Source organism: Pseudopodoces humilis, chromosome 16 (genome assembly GCF_049639895.1).
Source record: "Pseudopodoces humilis isolate 2021_Gansu_Grassland_sample_001 chromosome 16, ASM4963989v1, whole genome shotgun sequence".
Lineage (NCBI taxonomy): Eukaryota > Metazoa > Chordata > Aves > Passeriformes > Paridae > Pseudopodoces > Pseudopodoces humilis.
In genome coordinates this window covers 17,385,026-17,405,993 of record NC_142215.1, presented here as the reverse complement: position 1 = coordinate 17,405,993, position 20,968 = coordinate 17,385,026, and the positions used below count along the sequence as shown (strand labels likewise).

The 20,968-nt window shown below is 38.1% G+C and overlaps 1 protein-coding gene across 2 annotated transcripts in view; it reads left to right on the top strand.

Annotated features, from left to right (window-relative positions):
- Positions 1–20,968, top strand: part of ETFA (electron transfer flavoprotein subunit alpha) — a 28,434-nt gene that overhangs the window by 2,353 nt on the left and 5,113 nt on the right. For both annotated transcript variants that reach the window (XM_005521396.3, XM_014251320.1), the window contains 8 exons: positions 2,400–2,549; positions 4,332–4,413; positions 4,510–4,592; positions 6,066–6,165; positions 7,361–7,471; positions 8,609–8,710; positions 9,495–9,563; positions 10,557–10,639. In XM_005521396.3, the coding sequence (XP_005521453.1) occupies positions 2,400–2,549; positions 4,332–4,413; positions 4,510–4,592; positions 6,066–6,165; positions 7,361–7,471; positions 8,609–8,710; positions 9,495–9,563; positions 10,557–10,639 (780 nt within the window). The remainder of the gene's footprint in view (positions 1–2,399; positions 2,550–4,331; positions 4,414–4,509; positions 4,593–6,065; positions 6,166–7,360; positions 7,472–8,608; positions 8,711–9,494; positions 9,564–10,556; positions 10,640–20,968) is intronic.

The window sequence follows — 20,968 nt, the reverse complement described above, 5'->3', positions numbered from 1 at the left end:
TCTTATTGATGCATGTTTGGTGCATGGGGCTATGTAGAATTCACCTGCTGCATCTCTTGAATTTTTTGGAACAGCTGTTTGGTTGACCCATCTTGTATTGCTGTGCCTGCCACATGTTTTAGTTAGAGCTGATTTCCTAATTCTGGTGTTATAAGGAGTGTCCTTGGAGCAGGCTGCAGGCAGCCACCACTGTTGCCAGCAGAGGCCACGGATGTCAGTGAAGTAACGGGCTGTCCTCCCTCACGTGCAGCTGGATAGTAACTTCATCAAAATAACTACCTGTCCTATCACTGACTCATTGCAGGTTCTTAGTTTACAGGACCATTGACTAGATGAATTGCCCTCTGGTTTTATTGCAGAGTCTTTATTATATCAAATAAAAATCGGTTTGGTTTATTGAGAAAATTATTTAATGTATTTAGTATATAAAATTCAGGCTCACGTAGAAATCTCGTTTGTCATCTAGATTTTTGCCCATAATGTATGTGACTTATTTTGAATCTTGTGAATCTTGTCTTTATGTTCAGAAATGTCATCCATGAAGTGACTTTCTGGTGTGCATATTGTGTATATTCCCACAAATATAAAATGTGGGATTATTGTTTTAGAAATAATACCTGATTAATGCTGTAATAGCCAGTCTACTCAAGCGACTTCTATTGCTCGTATTCGTTTTGGCTAAAAACAATTATTTCTCAGTTTATTTTGGAATGATTTGATAGAATGATGGTGGTGGTGCAGTGCTTATTTAGGGAAAAAATGATAATATACGCAGAAATAAGTGTGTGTTTAAAATGCATGGGTCTCCCTTTGGAAATTTGAAAACTTGAGGGTTTTCCAGGAGTATAGTCCACTTTACCCCATGACACAACTAATTGTAGAGTGGGCTTTTTGCCACAAAGCCATGGATTTATTCTTCAAATAGTGACTAAAATTTCATACCTTTTATTGCAAATGATACATGAAACATAATCAAAAATACAGCATCTGATCTATAGTGGCAGTAAATATTTTGTTACTGGCAATTGGTTTCAAAGGACCTTAGAATATTTTATCACAGCAAGTAACCTTAAGCATAAGAGATTAAATGCAGAGCACTTCTACAAGAATCCTTACTGTTTTAATCAAAAGGACAAATTATGATTCAGATTCTGCAAAATCTTATCTTTGTATTTTTATTTGTGCACTGTGATTAGTTTCAGGGATTTGCTTTCCATGTTTGAAATTCAGTGTGTTGGTAGGCTTTGTGGGGTTGAAGTCCAGAGGCAAATTTTAGCCTTTCATATTTTCTGAAGGGTTTTTATTTGAATTTGTAGGCAAGTGCATGTTTGGCATGAGGGCAGGTGGGGTTGGAATGTAAATTAAAAAAAAGTAGTATTTGGCTGTGCATCTTCAGCATTGTGTTAGTATTTGTTGCTTGGTTATATTAATGAATTTACTTGGTTTTCCTGGTGTTCTGTCCTGCACTGATCATAACTCGAGTCTTCAGTTGGGCTTTATGTAGGGTAAAGAAACACTTAAGGGACAATATTCCTGTTCCCATTCAAAAATGCTTTCCCTGCCCTAGTATTAGTTTTGGAGGAAGAATGCTTTTCAAACATACATCTGAATATTAGAGAGGATGGTCTCAGAATTTAGAATATTTTGGTTTGCTTTTATGGCAGTTTTTTGCCTTTTTTTCTATCTTTTTTATTTCTTTCATTTTTGCTTTAGAAGTTCAAGTTTGTGCATGGATGGTCAAAATAGTTATTTAAGGACCATTAGATTGTGATTGGTAGACTAAGTGCTGAAATGTTTTAAAGTAAAAGAGGGAAAATTAACCTGATGCCTATAAAGACTTCTCCTAATGTGTTTTCAGGCTGTGAGTCCCTGCTGCTTAATTTTCATTCAGCCACTGCATAAAATTTTGCCTCTATACATATCTAAATATAAAAGTGGGTTCTCTAGCTAGATTTTGTTTAAAACTTAGAATAAAAGGCTGCCAGAGAAACACCCTAGAAAACCAAGTAAATATTTATTTGCAACTGTTGATTTCCTTGTGTCTTATTTTTGCTTATCTAATCATCAGTCTTTAAGGTACTTGCTTAAATTGACCAACTGAGCTTGAATGCAATATGTTAAAATGTTTTTCTGAATTTTGTTCAGTATTTTCCTGTGGAGTTTCAGTTTAAGCACAGCATGTTACAAGACAAGCTGAAGTCAAGCCAGTTTGTCTTTTTTTGTATCACCCAATGTATTCTCTTAATAAAAATTATCTAGAATGAACCTGTTTCGTTTGACAGCAATGTTTTACAATTTGTATAATTGATGAATTTCTGCAAAGCCTTGGATGCTCAGAGGAACAATTTTTCACTTCAATGCTAAGTTCCCAACTCGTGTGTGTCTCCCTTCCTTTCCAGGCGTCGGTGCTCCGGCGGTCTCAGAGCACCTTGGTCGTGGCAGAACACAACAATGAATCTCTCACGCCCATTACCCTCAATACCATCACTGCGGCAAAGCGCCTGGGAGGGGAGGTTTCTTGTTTGGTGGCTGGTACCAGCTGTGACAAGGTAGGAAATGCTCTTCTCATACCAATGAAATAATGAATGCAGTGAAACAATACTTGGCAGCGTCTTGGGCAGCCTGAAAAATAATCTGTACTGAGGAAAAACCGTGCCAGGAGTTGCTAATCTGCCAGAAAAGTCCTGCACTTGGAACTGCTTCTCTTCAAAATAGAAAATAAGGATATAGATTTCATTTCACAGGGGACAGTATCAATAACGGTTGTTACATGCTTGAGCAAGCAAATTTTTATAGGGCTAAAGGACAATTAACTTTTAAAACAAGATACGTCTCTGTAAAGTTTAAATGACAAATACTGCAGTGCTAAGAATTTGGAAAGAAGTTCGTGCTTGTTTAAGGGGAAACCAGCAGAAGTTAAACAACAGTGATGAATTGGGCTTTTGAGCAAGTTGTTTTTACTAACCAATCACTAGTTGTCTAGAGAGTGTTTGCAACCTGAAATTCTGAAATGAGTGCTTCTTGACTTTATCACACAGCTCTGTAACACATAACTGTAAAAAGTTACGTTACACGTATGTTAGCTGTGTATTTTTAGTGTAATTTTTGTAATTTTTTCTCATCCTAGAGACAATGTCATTAGTACATTAGTGGCACTTTTATTCCAGCATGACTTGGTATTGTGTGAGCAGTAGAAGTACAAAAAACTGTGCCAAATACTTAAATACTGCTTATGAACTGTTATTTTGAAAGCAACATGTACAGTCTCGTGAAGGAGGCATACTTAGAGCAGCTTATTCACAAATAAGTGGAGAAACGTCAGGAGCTATTCAGGTGTTTGAGGTGGAGATGAAGCAAATATTTATCTAAATCAAGAAAATGAGAAAGAAAAAAAGAAATAATTGCCTGATGTGTGTCTTTAATTTTCCTTATTCTATGCACTTGCATAGGAGAAAAATTACTGCGAAAGGTTTGTTTGTTGGTTTGTTTTCATGCTAAATATATGGAGTCTGCAGGAAATTATGGTGGAAAAAAGGATTTTAACAAAAGGAAGGTTTAGAGATTTTTATTTAAGAGACAGTGACTCAAACAGATACTCTGCAGCAGCTATTAGGGATTTTTTCTTTATTTCCTTTTGTTAATTTTTGAGGGTAAACTGATACTCATCAAACTCAGTAAAACTACGCTGGTTCTCAGACGATGCATGTGGTCTCCAGACCTTGCTGTCAGTCCTCTTTTCTCTGATCTGTAGTAACCCTTTTATCATTTAAACTTCACTTGTGCCAATTGAAACGAAAAAAAATGCAGAAATATAAATCGAAAATACACATTGCTTCAGTGGGCAAAAAGTCAGATGCAAACAAAGGGTTGCTCCTAGAATTTGGACAAAATTCATAACAGCATTTTGTACATTTGTATTTGTTTGTATGGTAGATACTGACTGATCTAAAAGAAAGTAGGTTTGGTTTCTTGGTGAATTTACTGGAATGCTGAGCAATAGTCCTGAAGTGTGATTGTTGTCAGCTGCTGTAAGAAATGCTGGGATCGGTGTGGAGCCCTGCATGCAGGAGGCAAGCTTTCCTACGTTTGATTTGCTCTGTAGATCTCTTACTCACAAACTCATTTTCATTATTCCATGAGGTGCTATGTTGTGGATCAGCAGATGTGCATTTTATTCCATTCAGGTTTGTTCTGATTTTGGAATTAGTGTACTTTTGGTTCTGGTTTTACTAATCTATAGGCTGTGAGCTATTTGCAGTGGGAACTCCCTTGTTATATGCTTGTGGTGCCTGTTAAAATACAAACTAATAATAATTCACTTGTAATCACAGGTAGCATCAGAACTCAGCAAAGTGCAGGGTGTCGCAAAAGTTCTCGTGGCTCAGCATGATGTGTACAAGGGATTTCTAGCAGGTGAGAGTTGTTCTTACCTATTGACAAAAGAAATTTGTGTATTTTTGAACTAAAAGAATATAGTTGTAAATTCTGAATAATTTTTTTTATTCTCAGAGGAGCTGACTCCCTTGATTGTGGAAACTCATAAAAAATTTAATTACACCCACATTTGTGCTGGAGCATCTGCCTTTGGGAAGGTAAGTAGATCAAAGAGCATCAAAAAGTTCTTGTAGAGAAGAGGCAGATGCTGCTGTATGTAAGAGTGTGAATCAGAGGCCTGAGAGAGATTAGCCATGGACAGTTTTGTATTTGCAGACTGCTTTACAGTAGTTTGCTTAAGAGTTCATTAGCTATAGTTCATGGTTCTTCTTAGAGTTCTTTTATGAGCTGATGTGAAAAAAATAGCATAGAAGAAATATTCTGTGGTAACCAGCCAATCCTATGGACACAAGACAAAATGTACAATAAGGCAAACCAGATTAAGTGATCTGAAAGCATGAAAATTGTAAGGAAAAGCACAGCAAATCAAGATGAAAAATCTGTTATTTGCATGTTGAAATGAAAGTGTGCAGACCTATTGGAAGCAAACTTTTTTTTGGAGTGGGATTTGCATCTGTGCTATAAGTCATGTACATTGAAATGTCTGTAAACATATATAAATAACACTGATCTAAGTCCCAGCCAGAATGGATTTAATGAGAATACAATTTTTCAAAACTTGTTTTTTTTTTTTTTAAGGAATGTATTTATAAGTACATGGAGAGCCTCAGTACAAAGAATCTGGGCAACACTGTGGTGCAGCTAAATTAGTGAAAAAGGATTCTTCAGAAACCTTACTGATGTAGGACGAGTACTGACATTGGCCTTCATGTGACTACTTTCACTTCCAATCCATATGTTTGTAATTTTGCTAAGGGAAATCTTGATGTTCCTTAAGCCTTAAGTTTTTAAATTTTATTTTTTTTATTACTATTTTTTTTTTAGCTGCAGTGTCATAGTAGCAGTTAATGGCTTTTGCTTTCATGCTTACACTGCCATTTTTGAGTACTTCATGTGAGTAAAGATTTCAGAACTGGGCCCTTTTTTATTACCAGAAAGGAGGCAGACAAAAAGCAAACAATCATCCTACTGATTTCTTTGTCATTTCTGCTGCTCTTTTTATCCTCCTTCCGACGCCTAAAGGTGCTAAGTAATTTTCTAGAGTAAATTGTAAATTTTGGAGAAAAATAATATATACTTTAATATTAAACTTTAAATTTTTTTTTTTGCTTTGGAGGGAAGAGTTTTTTCCTATCATTTTTGGCATCTAACTTCCAAAATGCACCTTTTTTTTTTCTTGAAGTGCCAAGAGCTCAGCAATCTATAACTGTCAATTTTCTGAGTAAATGGCATCTATATTCAGTTTTAGAATATTTGAAGCAAATAAGCCTTCTAATTTAAGATATTGAATTAAGGGTTTGCTTACAGTAAGTCTCATAAAATGTCTAATGTTATTACAGTAATGGGGTTTTATTTGGCTGCTAAAGCTACATGAGCAGCCCTTCAGAAATCTTAGTTCTGTATGTCTTAGAAGACAGCATTATATGACACTAAAATCGGGTCAGCAGTGTTCTTTTACTGGCCATGTATATGTACACTTACTTTGCTAATTTTTCATCTCTAACTTCTAGAATCTTATTCCCAGAGTGGCTGGCAAACTTGATGTTGCCCCTGTTTCTGACATTATTGAAATTAAGTCACCAGATACTTTTGTGAGAACTATCTATGCAGGTGGGTAATCACAAAAGCTGCATGGTATTTGTCTCATGAAGAATCCAGTACTGCTAATTTTTCTAAGTGATCCTAATGTTGAAACCTTGGAATATGATAGGAATTTTCACTTTACAATCTCAATTGCTGTGTTTCAAAGAAATGAAGCCTAGGGATGGACATGATGCTCCCTGTGTGAGAAAGCAAGTAATTTCAAATTTGGTAGAAACATGTCAAACCCTGGTCTGTCACCTTAAGGAATAGAATTTGGTCACATCCTTTCCCTGTACTGTGTTTGTTAATGCCTTTCTGATTAGATTTTGGAAAGCATAAGGCAGCAGGTTAATTGTCCAGCTTTATTTAATAGGACTAGCATTAGTTCTTATTTAAGATACCCCATGGTTATTTTTTCTAATTATGAAGGCATTGAACAAATTACTTATAATATTTAATTAACTTAATTTGTACTTATTTTTTCAGTCTTGTTTCTCTAATGCATGGCTGACACTGTGTTTTATTTTAGATATGAGCTCATTAGCTTGTGTTTCTTAATTTTACTGTAAAGATTGTACCACGTGTACCAGTAGGGTACATTTTGAGTTATGGTACTGGAATGTGGTTTTGTGCTGCACTTTAAGTTGCTTCCCAATAATTCACAATTTCAAGATGACTTTGTTTATGAATAGTTTGTTTAGAAAAATGTTGCAGCTTTTTTTCTTTTAGCGTTCCATGCAGCCTCCAGTGTGAAGTATTGTATTATATTATAGAGAGAAACACAGTCCCACAGATACTGAGGGGAGGCCTCATTGTCTTCAGTTCTGATGAATTCATGCAACAGGATAAAAGATCTACTTTGAATTATAGACATTCTTTAAGTGTAAGAATGGCATTTTCAAAGTTGTATTTTTCATCCCTTCTGAAATTTAAAAGCGCATTCATAAGAGATGATTTGAATGCTTTGTATCCTTTAAAAATAGAGGATTTGTATTCATACTTCAGAAACATGGGGCTAAAATGTGAATTAAAGTACTTGTAATCTCTGCTTATTAAGTGCTAAATTTTAGTCATCTAAAACTGCAATTTTGGGAAGTACCTTGATGGATGTTGCATATTCTAGTACAACTGCTAATGTGGTTTTGATATTGTTTATTTGTTGTTTTTTTTTTAAAGCACAGTATGTCTGATAATCTTTAAATTTTTAATGTGACTTTTTTAGGAAATATTATTTGCACTGTGCAGTGTGATGAAGCAGTCAAAGTGTTTACTGTTCGGGGAACCTCATTTGAGGCTGCACCAGCGAGTGGTGGTAGTGCCAGTGTAGAAAAGTGTGAGTATTTGTTCTGGCATGCTGTTGTTTTATTTAACAGAGTTAGTTTTGCTCACTGCATGGTAATGTTTGTAGAAGTATTTGTCAAAGCAAACTGATTGTCATAATGTTAGCTTTACACTTTTAATTACAGGTGCTTGCACTTTTTAGTGATGCTTGGTAAGAGAAGATACTGATTATCTGCACGACTGCTTCCTTTTCTTTGAGCAGAAATGGAGATTATCTGTGCTGAAATCTGTGCTTGTTCCACTCACTGCCTAAACTTCTGCCCTGCAATCTTAAAACTTTATGGACAAGTTACAGCTGTTTGAATAACCAGATTGGTTTTCAAAACAAGACTGAGGAAAAATAGAAGTGTTTGGCTCGCCATAGTTTTGGTTTAATTATATTGCAATTGAGCTAGGTCATTACATCATTAAGTTAGACTAGTGGCAGTTTAAATTGATTTGAGAACACCCAGTTGTTGTTTTAGATCAGTTTTAACTATATCAGGCTGATTTACAATTTAATGAAGTCAATGTAGCTCTGATAATTGAGAAATCCAGTCACAGAATGACAGAGTAGTTGAGGTTGGAAGGGATCTCTAGATCTAGTCCAGCCCCATGGAGCAGATTGTGCAGGACTCTGTTCAGTCAGGCTTTGAGAATGTCCAAAGGTGGAGACTTCGCAACTGCTCTGGGTAACCTGTTCCACTTTTGGTGACCTCTGCTGTTTTTCACTGTGGGCCTTTTTGTTTTGTGGCTTAGTCCCTGCCTCTGAACCATCCTGTATTTCCTAATGTGGATGGTAGAAGTCAAACGTTACTGAAGCTAGTGTATTGCACTGTTGGTGCATTGCCTGATTGACTTTTCTGCCTGTAAGAAAAGGCTCACACTTCTTACACTGGGTTGGTATCAGTGTGTAACACTTCCACAGCAGAATTCCCTTTAGTGCAGTTTGTACTGTAGGTTCCCTAAACACAACTGGTGCACGAGGCTCTTTACTCAGAGCCAGGAGCAACTGCTGAGACTCATCAAAAGCTTGCGGCAGAATCGGTTATAGAATGAACTTTGAATTAAGCTTAAACTCAGATTTCAGCTTGAAAACACATGCTTTCTCATTTTCCTTGTGGGTGTTCGGTTCATCTGGTGACTGCAGTGACCCCTCCACCACCCGTCGGTATCTCTGAATGGATTGAGCAGAAGCTGACAAAGAGCGATCGACCGGAGCTCACCAGTGCAAAAGTGGTTGTATCGGGGGGTGAGTGGATCACATTAAAACTGTCTGATGTTGAAGTCATGGTACCTCTTGGTAAATCCTATCTGTAGCAGAACATTGTAATGTGATTAAAAAAAAAAAGAAAATTATAATGTGATTCTGAAATATTCCATGGGGCTGCTGAGGAAGCACCCAACATGGATATTTTGTAAAGAGGTGAAACATGAGTTTAGCGTATGCTGGGAGGCTTTGTAAGCCCATTGTCGTATTTGGTGAGCCTCTTTAAAATTTTCGCAATATGAAGTGTTTTTTAGATGGAAATTTCTCATGTTTAAAATTACTGCTGATCATTTCAGTCAATCCGAACATTATTGTGTAGTGACCTTAATGATTTTAAAATCTGTACTGATAATATTCTGCTCCTTAGCTATCAAGTGATGGACTGTAATTTTTACTGTATGCCTACAGCTAAAATGATTTCTTAATAATCCCACTACAGTGTTTTGTTCCTGAAGCCAGCAGAGGGAGCACAAATTAGTTAAAAAAATGCTGTTTCCCTGGTTTTGGAGAATGACCTTGATAGTGCTGTGTGCAGGAAGAAAACAACACAGAGTGGTGTTGATTTATACATATGAAATATTAATGGCAAAGACAAAAGCTAAATCTCCAAATACTAAATTCTGGTTAGTAATGTATCAAAAAATACCCTGTGCAAGCATGTCTTTGCAAATGCTAATACTCATACTGAAAGTTTATATAGGCAAAAACATGAATCTTAAAATACATGTTCTTCTTTCTTGATCTTCTTTTGTTGTTCATTTTTAAGGGAGGGGCTTGAAGAGTGGTGAAAATTTCAAGTTGTTGTATGACCTTGCGGATCAATTGCATGCTGCAGGTAAACTTGTTTTCCTCTATTTTTTTTTTAACCCTGTTTACTGTATCTAAACAGGTCACATTAAAATTGGAATTCATCTTAGGTCTTTTATTTTCTCTATCAAATGGTTAAAATGCTCTTAGTTTAGTAATACATAAAGTTTTGTCAACTATACTGAAATTTCTGTGTGTGAAGAAAATACTAACCTGTAATATTCCCTGTGCTTCTCAAATCTCCAGAACAGAAGCTTGCAAACAAAATGTGAAATTGTCATAGCTCATTTTGAAGAGCTGATACCTTCTGCATACTTTTCAACTGCATTCTTTACAGAATCCCACCCACACTGGCGTAGTTCGAGTGGCTCTGTCCTTTTGCTGTGCTTTTGTATTAACAGGAGAAAATCAACCATACACAATGTTTCAGTGAAGTATTTTGTATCAAGGTTGGGAAAGAAGGAGAAACTGTTTGCTTTAATTTTTTAACTCTAATAATTTTAGCATTCACATTTATAGTTTTACATGATTGGCTTAGTTTTTAAATTGGTGTTTTGCTAACTAAATGTCCATATGGCATTGTCGAGTTTGCTTTGATATTTTTCTTTACCGTGCCTGACTTTTGAGATTCACAGCAGTATAAGATGGCACATATGTTCCATTCAGACTTGAAGGAACATTTTGGGAAGGCATTTATGGGAAAATCTTCTTTTGACAAAGCAACATGAAAAAATCATGGAAATATGCCAGATTGAAATCCTTGGTTTTAAATATATGGCCCTTTGGTGCTGGGAGTAGGGATTTCCTGTTGCTTATGAAGTGCATTAGCACTTAGTATTTGGAAGTTTTTAGCTAGTGGTATAGAGAGGGATTACCATAAGAGCTTTTAAAAGGGAAGTTTTTAAATACGTGCCCTTAGAGTGTGGGACTCTTCAGTAAAATACATGGGCTTTTATGGTGATATAAATTTGGCTCGCAGATATTTTAAAAGAAAACATTGAAAATATTTTCTTTCAACTAGTTGGAGCTTCCCGTGCAGCTGTTGATGCTGGCTTTGTTCCTAATGACATGCAAGTTGGACAGACAGGCAAAATAGTAGCACCAGTAAGTATGGAAATATCTCTCATCATAGAGCTGGGATGGTTTCTAGCATGCATTTTCTTTCAGAGCAAGCATGCAGAGATGAGCTGAGTCTTAATACTGAGCCTAACAGGAACATCACTATGCCCACTGTGATATTGTCACTTGACGTTGCATTTACAAAATGACAGAAGCAAGTTGGGATGGAAATCTTTCCTCTGGGTCAGTGGGGTGTGTTCTGACACAGCTTTGTCGGGGCTTTGCGTGCTGCATTTCTTCATAGCTGCCTGAACCTTTTTTTAGCTTCTTAACAGCTGGCATTGATATGCTAAAAGATGTCATTACTGACATAAACTCAAAATTATCAGTCTGTGGCTTGATCTCTTGTAATTTTGTGTTCTGGGCTTTTTCAGGTGATGATTTTTTAAAAACTTTTAGTAACTGTTATTGGATTATTGCAGTACAGTCAAAGCAAAATTTTTGTAAGAAATGAAAACGCAAGAAATTTAAGAGAGGAATAATCAACATATTGGCTGCTGTAGAGTGACATACCCAGAAGGACATATTCTGAACGGCTTAATATTGGGCAATAACATGCTGGATTGGATGTCATCTTCTGCTATTTCTGCATCCCAATATCCCAGGGAACTGATTTCTGTCTTTTTGTGTCTGTGTGGGGCTTTCTGTCCTGCAGAAATCTGAGACTTCTTTCATTGTTCTTTATGACCTGAAGACATACAAGGAAAGTTGTAGCCAGATGAAGCACATTTGAGTGTTTGTAAATAGGAGAGTTACAAATGTGGCTCACCTCAGTGTGGGGCAGAGCCCCTACTGAGATGTGATGGTCTGTCAGGGGTACACTGAGCTCCACGGTGGAGCAAAGGTTTTGCTTCTCAGTAAGCAGGTCTTTGTGTATGGCAACAGAAGGCACCAAGGAGCAACTTTTTACTTTATAATGGCTTAATGAGACCAGAAGGGAGGAGTGAGCTGAAACTTGGTAGAGAAACTCATATTTCAATTGCTGCATTTACCTAATCATAATAATTTAAATAATATTAAAAAGCTGTGCATGTTCAAAGCCTTGCTAGGCTCCTGTAATGTTTTGCATTTGCCATTGCTGCAAATGTAAGAAATTCAAACCATGACCATTATTTTTCTAGTAATACATTCAACAGGACAGAGTAATAATTTGGATGTCAAAGACAGGAACTTGTGATTCTGTTGTCAACTCTGCTGGATTTTCTTAAGAAGCATGAAACATCTTGTTCATTTCTTCTGCCTTGAGTTGTGGATAGGGATGTTTGCTGCTTTTTTCGAAGTCCTCATCAGAGGCCATCTGATGATTACCCTGTGGAGCTGAGTGGAGCTATTTCTAGGCATGTTTAAACCTGTAAATCTATATGATAACTAACTGCTACAAAACATTCCTTCTGAGAAGTAGACCTACTGATAAGACTAAGGTCATCCAGAAATCTTGATAGAAGAGATATTAACCTCTGCTGTGTAAGCAAACTGGGAGGTTCTGTGGATGATAAATGCAACCCCAATGCTTTCTGCTTGCCAGGGTATAAGCTAAGTGTCATTTAAGTATGTATTTTGAGATGAGACTAACCATCCTTAGTTCTTTGTTACCAAATATCCTTTAATGAGGTGGAGAATATTAATTTGAAGACAGCTCAGCTCTGGTTTGTGTGTTAAGGCTCAACAATGAACATTCTTTCCAGAGTCAAGGGCATATAAACAATCATGTTGAAACAAAAAAGTCTAGTTTTTGATGATGATACAATACTATGTTTTGCCACAGATGGCCCATAGCAACATGTGAGAGTCATAAGAACATAAAGCCACATCATAGGATCACATCAGTGTCATCATTGTCCTCTTCTCGAGGATTATTAAAGAGCCTTTAGTCAGGACTGATGAATTAAAGTTAAACTCTGGTGTCATAAATGATCTAAACTGGCACAACTGCATGGTGTGCCATCTATTTGTCTGCAGGCTGATGCATTTTTTCTGTCAATTCTTAACAAGTGTTTATTAAATAGTGAGCTGTGCAGAGTACTGGAAATTATATACCTTTCCTTTCAAATTTCAGATATTTAGTCTGGATCTTAAAATACATGCAAGGATAGCGTCCAGTGCCTTGGAAATAGAGAAAATATTAAATACTAATTGTAATAAAAGTGCACGTTGAATTGATACTAAGCCCACACAGTTGCTGACTAGAGATTTCAATTTTTCAGTGTGCTGGATAGGCATCTCAAATATGAAGCAGTTGAAAGCTGCAAATTGTTAATTTAACATTCCTAACTCTACTTCACTGTCTTTTTGGTACTTCAGCTAGAAAACTATTCTCTGCAGTGGAAAATAGAATTGACTTGAAGAAGAAATGAGCTTTTTTGGTCAGGCCAAGATGACACTGGCTATTTTAGCAATTCTCAGAATATACTGTTTTCTCCTTGTGTGAGACAGTCTCAGTATCCGTTCAGGGAGTGCTTGTGATGTTCTACCTGGAGAATTGCGAAGCAGATTTGAACACTGGTCTGATAGAGTAGCTGAGACATGAGTTTTGTGTTCACTTTTGAGCTGATACGGTGTGTGCCCTCTGGGTGCCTGGGTTTTAAGCAGGGGAAGAGTCTCAGATGCAAGAAACTCTAGGAGTCTGAGCCACGCTTGTTCTTGTGTGCAGCTGTTGGCTTCTGATGGGAAAGTGTCTTAGTGTGTGCTCTTACACTTCTATTAATAGTCTCTTGCCCAGTCTCAGTGGAGGATTGGAATGCATTGTTTTCCAGGACTCTGGAATTGGGTCAGTTTGAGACTACAGAGGAACAAGGGTTTGTTGCAAGCTCAGGAAGAGGGGAGGTGCTTCCACTGCTTTTCCTGTGTGACTGCTGGGGTGTGTTTGTACTCATCGCTGGGTAATAAGATAATGGTCTAAAAGGGCTGCTTATTCTTCCCCTGTGCCTTCAGTTGTGGATTTGGGGAAAGAAGAGTAGTTTTGGTCATTGGTCCTTCATAATTCTGTGACTGCTTTCAGTTTTTAAGAGTGCAGCCCAAACAGTGCATCACAGGATCCAAGAACCTCACAGCCACAGCAGCGTTCCAGAATTAGGTATTAATTTTAACTGAGGTATTAATACACAAACACACTGCCATTCAATGAACAACTGGAGTTCATTTTACTTAAGTGATGGAAGAATGCAGTTAATTAAAGAGCACAGATTTCACCTTGGGTCTGTCTGAGCCCTGGTTCTATGCAGCACATCTGCTCTTCTGAAGTAGCCTTGGACTGTTAGACTTCAAGGTTTTGTTCATGTTGGTGTTCATGTGTATTGTTGGGTTTTGACTGGATCTTTGGCAGTTTCTCTTTTGTACAGTTTGAGTCCAGTTGTTAAAATACTCAGTGTATATTTTTTGTTTCTGTTAGTACCTTTTTTTTTAACCTCTTGATTTCAGGTGATTGCAGCTCCTATTTGAATATTCTGTCTTATGAAAGAGAAGGCTGATTTGTATTATTTGATGAGATGGAAGGAAGGAAATTTTTAGACATAAGTGGATATATTAAAATATAAAATGTTTTCTTCCTAATTAAAAAAAGCAATTTAGTATATTTAGTGTCTTTAATCAGTGACAACCATTTTAGCATATTTTTTACAATTAGAAGCCAGTTTTTCCCACTGTTTCTTATATGCAGGTGTTTTGCAGAAAAATTAAATTTGATTCTCAGGTTAAGTACTGTATGTAGTTTCTGTTTAAGGAAAAAGCCCTGTAAGAATGTTCAAATTTGCTGGTTTTGGATAAAAATATCCTTCCTATGAGTGCCTACTACTAAATATTAGTTAAGTATATCTAGTTAGAAAATACTAAACTCCCTACAGAAATCAAGCCTACCACCATTACCCCAGAGTAACTGCTATTTTTAGATAAGAAATTTCAAATAGTCAGGGGTGTTAGTTTCCTTAGTAAAAATCTTCCCAGTTCTCTCTCTCTCTCATATTCACAATAGAGAAATAATAATAAAGTTCATAATAAAGAAATAAACAAGAACAAAACAGGTGTGGAAAAGAAAGAAAGTAAAAAAATATTTTTCAGATATTTAAAATTTTTGTAAACGAAACACGAATGCTTCATTTATTAGTTCAGTATAAGCTTTCCTTACCCAAGGCATAGTTAGCAACATTTCTAACATGGAAAGCAGCATGTACTTTCTCAGAAACTTGTGCAATTTGTCTGATATTCAACCAAAAACTAAACTGACTTGTAAAAAAAAGGAAAGCAGCTGCTCTAAACCTTTCCTGGGTTCTGTTGTTGTTGAACTGGGACCTCTGCAGTTCAGGCTGGTGAGAAAGGAGGTGTGATGGTCACTGATGGGGATCCAGTGCCATCGAGTCAGCTGGGAAGTGAAAAGTGCATTCCCAGGGCTGCTGGGGACTGTGTGGGACCTGGCCACTTCCTTCTGGAGCAGCATCCATGATCCAGGTGGGAAGTGCTACACTGGAGTGCCACTAGGCAGCTATCTTTGAATGCCCAAACTGTTCCCATGGTTTCCCAGGCTTTCCTTTGCAGCCTATTCTAATTAATTATATCCTTCCCTGAGGTTTTGAAGGAAAGTGGGCTTGTACTGGGATTATCTCACACTAAACTTCTTGTCCCCAGAAAACAGCCAGAACCTCAGTGACACTGAGAGGTGCTTTTTTTGGCAAGCATGTGTGTATTTTGTTACCCTCTGACCTTGTGAAGGATCAGCTGCTACCTGAAAGGTGTCCTTATAGTTTATTCTCTTCAGAGTTTAAATGTTCACTCTTCTAAAATTATTGCTCTTTCAGGGTCTAACTCTAGAACTGCCTTAGTTTTGCTGTAGGATTTCGTAGCTGGCAAAATTACTTTATTTTTTTAAATTTTATTTTTTATTTTAAGGAGTTCAGTTGCTGCTGTCTTGTTACTTTCAACATTGGGTACAAAACACTAATAGACGACATGAAACAGAGATGGAAAACTCAGGAAGGCACAAGTTAGGAAATACGTGATGTAGTAATAATTGACACTGGATTTAATGATTGTGCTAGAAATGTGATATGATTGCACAGAAGACAGGTGCATGTGCTGAGAAACCTCATGTGGGTAAAGCAGTGGGGAATTCAGTGTAGATTTGATAGGATGGCCAGGGGGAAACTGGTTGGCTTCACTGCTTCAGTTCCACGCTAGAGGATCTCTTCTGACTGTAATAGATTGAAGGAACTTCAAAAGGGAGGCAGATTTGCCAGTAATAATGAGATGAGAAGAGGCATGTTAGAGGTGCAGTTTCAGTTGAGACACTGAAGAGTGAGATGTTGGCTCACTTGAAAGGCACCAAAGCTGTGGAGGAACGGTGGAATTCTTGTTGCTCCCCTTCTCCTACAAGAGGATGGGATCCTTTCTGAGCCTCTCGGTGCCCCCAGTATTTTACTTGGCATCCCTTTTACTGCAGTGAGTGGCTTTTTAGTCATCTTGCTTTGGGAGTAGCAGGAAGGGAGAAGCACAGTATCACATAATTTACATAATTCCTGTATTTTGTATTTTCTTTGTAATAAATGGATGCAAACTGTCCTTGAGTGTTCATTCCCATCACTTTCTTAGGGATCCTTTGCTTGTTCAGATTAGTTTATCTGCTGTTTCCCTTCACTCCCTTGTGAGGAAGCACAAGGAAAGTGAAACAAGGGATGTTTTATTTTTGTATTTTTCTATTTTTTATTCTCTGGCCGTTACCTAAAATTACTAACAACAGAACGAGCTAATTAGTTCCCTTGGCATCATGAGAATTGTCACTCCTCTTGTCTGGACTGTACTTTCTTAAAAAAATGTTCTACTCTGGTTACCATTAAGATCTTAATTACATCCTCATTTGTTGCACATACAAGGGAATATTGAGACACCAAAGTTTCTCTCTTCAAAAGCACGGCACATAATTTCTGCTCTGGTCAGCTCAGTGCTTTGCAGGAATGTGTTATTTGTACATCGGGTTTGTGGTGTTATTAATAGACCAGCTGGTGCACATTGCATGGTATAAATGGTTGGGGCTGTTCGGTAGGTAGCAGGTGGGAATAGCACTGGGAAAACCAGTTGTGCTTGGGAGATTGGTTTTGGATTATCTCCTCTGATAAGTCACTATTGTTGAAAAGTAGCTTTATGGTGGCAAAGTTTAGAGAGCTGTTTGTATGCAGCTGGGACTGAATTTAGAGATGTCTTTCTCTGACTTGCTAAAAAGCTAAGGATTGACAACCCCTTTCATCCTGCATTATCCAGTGTAGCTTTTAACTCCAAGAAAACTATGTTCACAAATTGATGCTCTGCTCCTTTGGGGTTGGTGCAGAAACATTAAATTGTACTAAAATATTCATATGTGAGTGCATTTAGCTGAAAGCAATTGATGTGCTTTTCCCTGGAGAGAGGGGGGGAAAAAAAATTGCTGCATGGCCCTGCACTCCAGCAGACACCCTAACCATGTTTAAGAGTAATTACACAGCTTGGCTGATCAAAGGTTCTTAAAGTGAAAAATAAACTGTAGTTGGACTCTAGTTTAGTGATGTGTGCTTCTTGAATGGAGTGGGTTCAGCTGCATCACATACTGGAGATATGTGATATACACTGTAATAGAGATGAACTACTGTCAAGCCAGAAAATATTTTATTGGCTTAATAGTTTCTAACTGGAAGGAATATCTTGTACAAAGCAATTTTGATCACAAAGATTTCCTTCTAATTTCATTGTCCTTTCACTCTTGCAAAGAAAATAAAATATCTGAGCTGCCTTTAAAAACAGTGCATGTGCCAGATGGGTTTATTAAACCGGCCTGTTTAAAAGCATGCCATTGGCAGGATGATAAATTGATGTGCATTGGAGGTTTTCAGCATCATTCAAAAATTGTCATAAAAATCAATAGCAGCTGACAACATGCTTGCAAAGTAGCTACCTCAGCCTGTGGGGCACCTGTGGCTGCCCTGAGCTCTGTCGCAGCACCATTCAAGGCTCAGGGAGTTGAAATAAAAACTGTTCTTGTAGTTCTCTTAAGCAAAGAGAACTTAAGAACTGCCCCAAGGCAGCCGAAGGCATATTTAAATATTCTCATACATATAAAGGAAGTAATATCACTTGCCACAGATTATTCTGTAAATAATTGCAAGAGTCCGTATGCACAGGAAAATAACTGCATTGATACATTGTTAATTGCAGTCATCCACACACAGCACTGCTGTGCATTTTTCCAAACAGCCTGTAACTGGCTGTATGGACTCTGGAGCCACATGTGCAGATTCGTGCATGTGAAGTCTGCCAGTATATAAGTTGGGTATGTCTGAAGCAGAAATAGAGTTTAGGGAATGGCTAAGGAGGATTTTGTTTTTCATTTTAATTATTAGCATGTAATGACTCTAAAACATACCATGGTCATTTCTGTTGGAAAAATATAAGTCCAGATAAATACTTTAACCAGCAACTCGTGAGAAGCTGGATTTTTGATTTGGAATCTTGACTTTGAGTAGGTTAAATTTGGGAGTTGGAGTTGTGGGGTTTTTTTTAGGGTGGTTGTGATGCAATTTATATATGCAGTTACAGACTTGGAGGTCTCAGTCAGGGTCCTGTCTGCCGCCAGAGTTGTGCAGGACATTGTGTGGCAGGACAAATGAAAGCTGTCTTGGCCTCTGTGCCAGCTTGCTGACAGAGTCACCTTGGACTGCTGCTGCAGCCCTTGTGAGAAGTCTCATGGGGGCTGGTGCCCTCCTTCACATCTGCCCACTATTGATGTACCAAGCCCTTCCAGCCTCAGCATATCTGGAGCGTTGGTACTTCCTGGTGGTGCCTTCTTGTCCTCTGCTTTGCAGTCTTTGCTGTTTGGTACATTCAGTGTCCTGTGCCACGTGTTCCCTCCATCCTGCTTTTCCTTGCCATCAGCTCTCTTCTCTGGTGTCCTTTCCCAGTGCTGATATCTGCCAGTGACTTCATAAAAATATCTGTGCCATGGCTGTGATGTTTGTACAGTGTTTCCTGTGTGAAATGAAGTTGCTGAGAGCCAAGACAATTTCCTAACCTGACGTCATGTCCATATAACCATCAAAACTTTCACTTCCTTGACTTCATTTGCTTTTGGCACTTCATTTGTTCACAGTGCTGTGAACCCTTTGGTCTGGAATGTGTGTGTGCTGTTTTGTTGCCTGTTCTCGTGTGGCACAGTGTTGGCAGCAGCCCTTCAGTGAAAATCTGCCTGTGCCCAGCACTAGGGAGTTGATAAATGCCTAGTCCTAGACTTTGCTGTAAGTGCCTGTAACTGGGGGCTGTGGATCAGCTGCCTGACAGCAGTAATTAGAGCAACTTCCAGGGTTTCAAAAAGCTGGAACTTGAATTTGGTGTAAAGCCATGTCTGGCCCCTGAGAGGTGCGACCCAGACTTGGATTCATCTGTTCTGTGCTTTGTGTGGGTCTCCTGCCCAGATGAGCCCTGAAGGACCCAGAGCTCTTTGCAGAGCTTGCTGCTCTGTGCTGCCATGGCCCAGCAAGCTCTGGAAGGGTGCCCAGCTGGGGTACCCAGCTCCTTTCTGCTTCCCTCCCTCACTTGCTTCACGGGCTTGGGGCTACAGTCCTGACCTGGGACTTGGAACTCTGACACACTTTGAACAATGACAGGACTCAGCAAAAGGCCTGATAGAAGTCTGTGATTTCAGGGAAAACATCAAAACAAGGTTATTACTGTGAAAATAAATAAGGATTTGAATTTCTCAATGCTTTATATCCTCCCTGTCTCACCAGTTGAATTCTCTTGAGGACAGCAGTCCTGAAGCATTATCATTTAGACACTGTGGATCCTTTGGGTCCCTCCTACTGAACTGCAGAATAGATTAAAACTAAGATTTAAGCAGTTCTGTCCCTTTTACAGCACAGAAGTGTTGATAAGAACCCTGCTGTCTTGTGTGTTCTCTACATGAAAACATTGCTGAGGTGATCTCCTGTCAGGGCTAGGGCTGACTGACAGGACCAGTTGTCTGAACCATAGAGCCAAAAGCACATAATCTAGAAGGCCATGGCCTAGATGCATAATAAATGCTTTTAGACAAGCCTGGTGATTTACAAATGTCCTTTTAATGAAACATCCTTGTCTTTCCTAGATATTTTAATAGAATATATTCATAGGCATCTGGTTCCCGGTTAGCTGGATTCTTTCCAAAGATTGAACTTCACAATGTTAAGCAGACTGATAAGAGTATCTGGTAGTCTGGATGACTGGCACTTAATGAATTGCTCTAAAAATAATCAAATTACGGTAATGTGCCTTTAAAAAGCGCTTGTATTAAAGACAGCATGATGTTAGAATAATTTTTCCTGTAACATCTGTTCTTTTATTTGGTATAATGAAAATATTGCATTCTTACCATGAGTTCTGATGTGGACATATTATGTTACATTGCAGCTGTAGTTAAAATGGATTTGACCTCCTGTAGTAATCCACTTGGTAAAAGCCTGCTGAGGCCAAGGAGTTTCTGAGTGTGTTCACTGGCTGTGTGGTTTTGTGGAAGTAGGTGGACTAGATTCCATGTTTCAGTTTCAAACTAAGCCTTTTTGATAGGAAATACTTTGTTTTGGCTTTATTTCCCCTCCCCTTCAGTTTTTACAGGAGAGAGTTTTTGTATGAAAATACGGAAAAACTTAATAAACTTAATTTATCTATTCCCATTTAAAAATAATATAGTGAGCAGAGGGTATAGCTGTAGAAACATCAGGAAGCAATCTTCCTTTTTATTCTTTAATTGATGTAATGACTCTGAGGCCTGTATGGCAGAAGCCTCTGTGGGTCTGTGTTTGAGCACCTTTGTTTGCCACTCTCCTTTCTAGGTCTGTGCATGTCCCAGAGCTGGGCTTGGCTCTGCCATGCTAAAAGCCACTTAACTGTAATGCAGTTTCAGCTGCACAGGGGTTAGATTGGTTTTGACCCTCTTACACTCCCTGGCCCCCCACTATTATTTATTGAGTTAAATTAGATTTATATTTTCTTAGATATGGAATACCCATGGTATTTTTAAAAGAGAAATTATGTTAGTATTTGAGGCTGTGTCTTTTCTAAGCACATGTGAGGTACCACCTTTTGACTGCTTTTGATAGATGAGCCCCTAACTAAATTTGTGTTGATTTTCTGTTATTGAATGAGTTGGTGAAAAGTACTTTCTTCAGTTTTCTTCTGTAATATTAGTTAGCTAGAGTACAGCCCTGACTGCTTGCTTGGACTTGTGGTAGTAGAAAAACTGCCAGGGAGCTGAAATACCCTTGGTTTTGGATAGATGATAGAATGGATGACTTTCAGCCCAAGGAGAAGTAATAGTTTTCAGCTGTG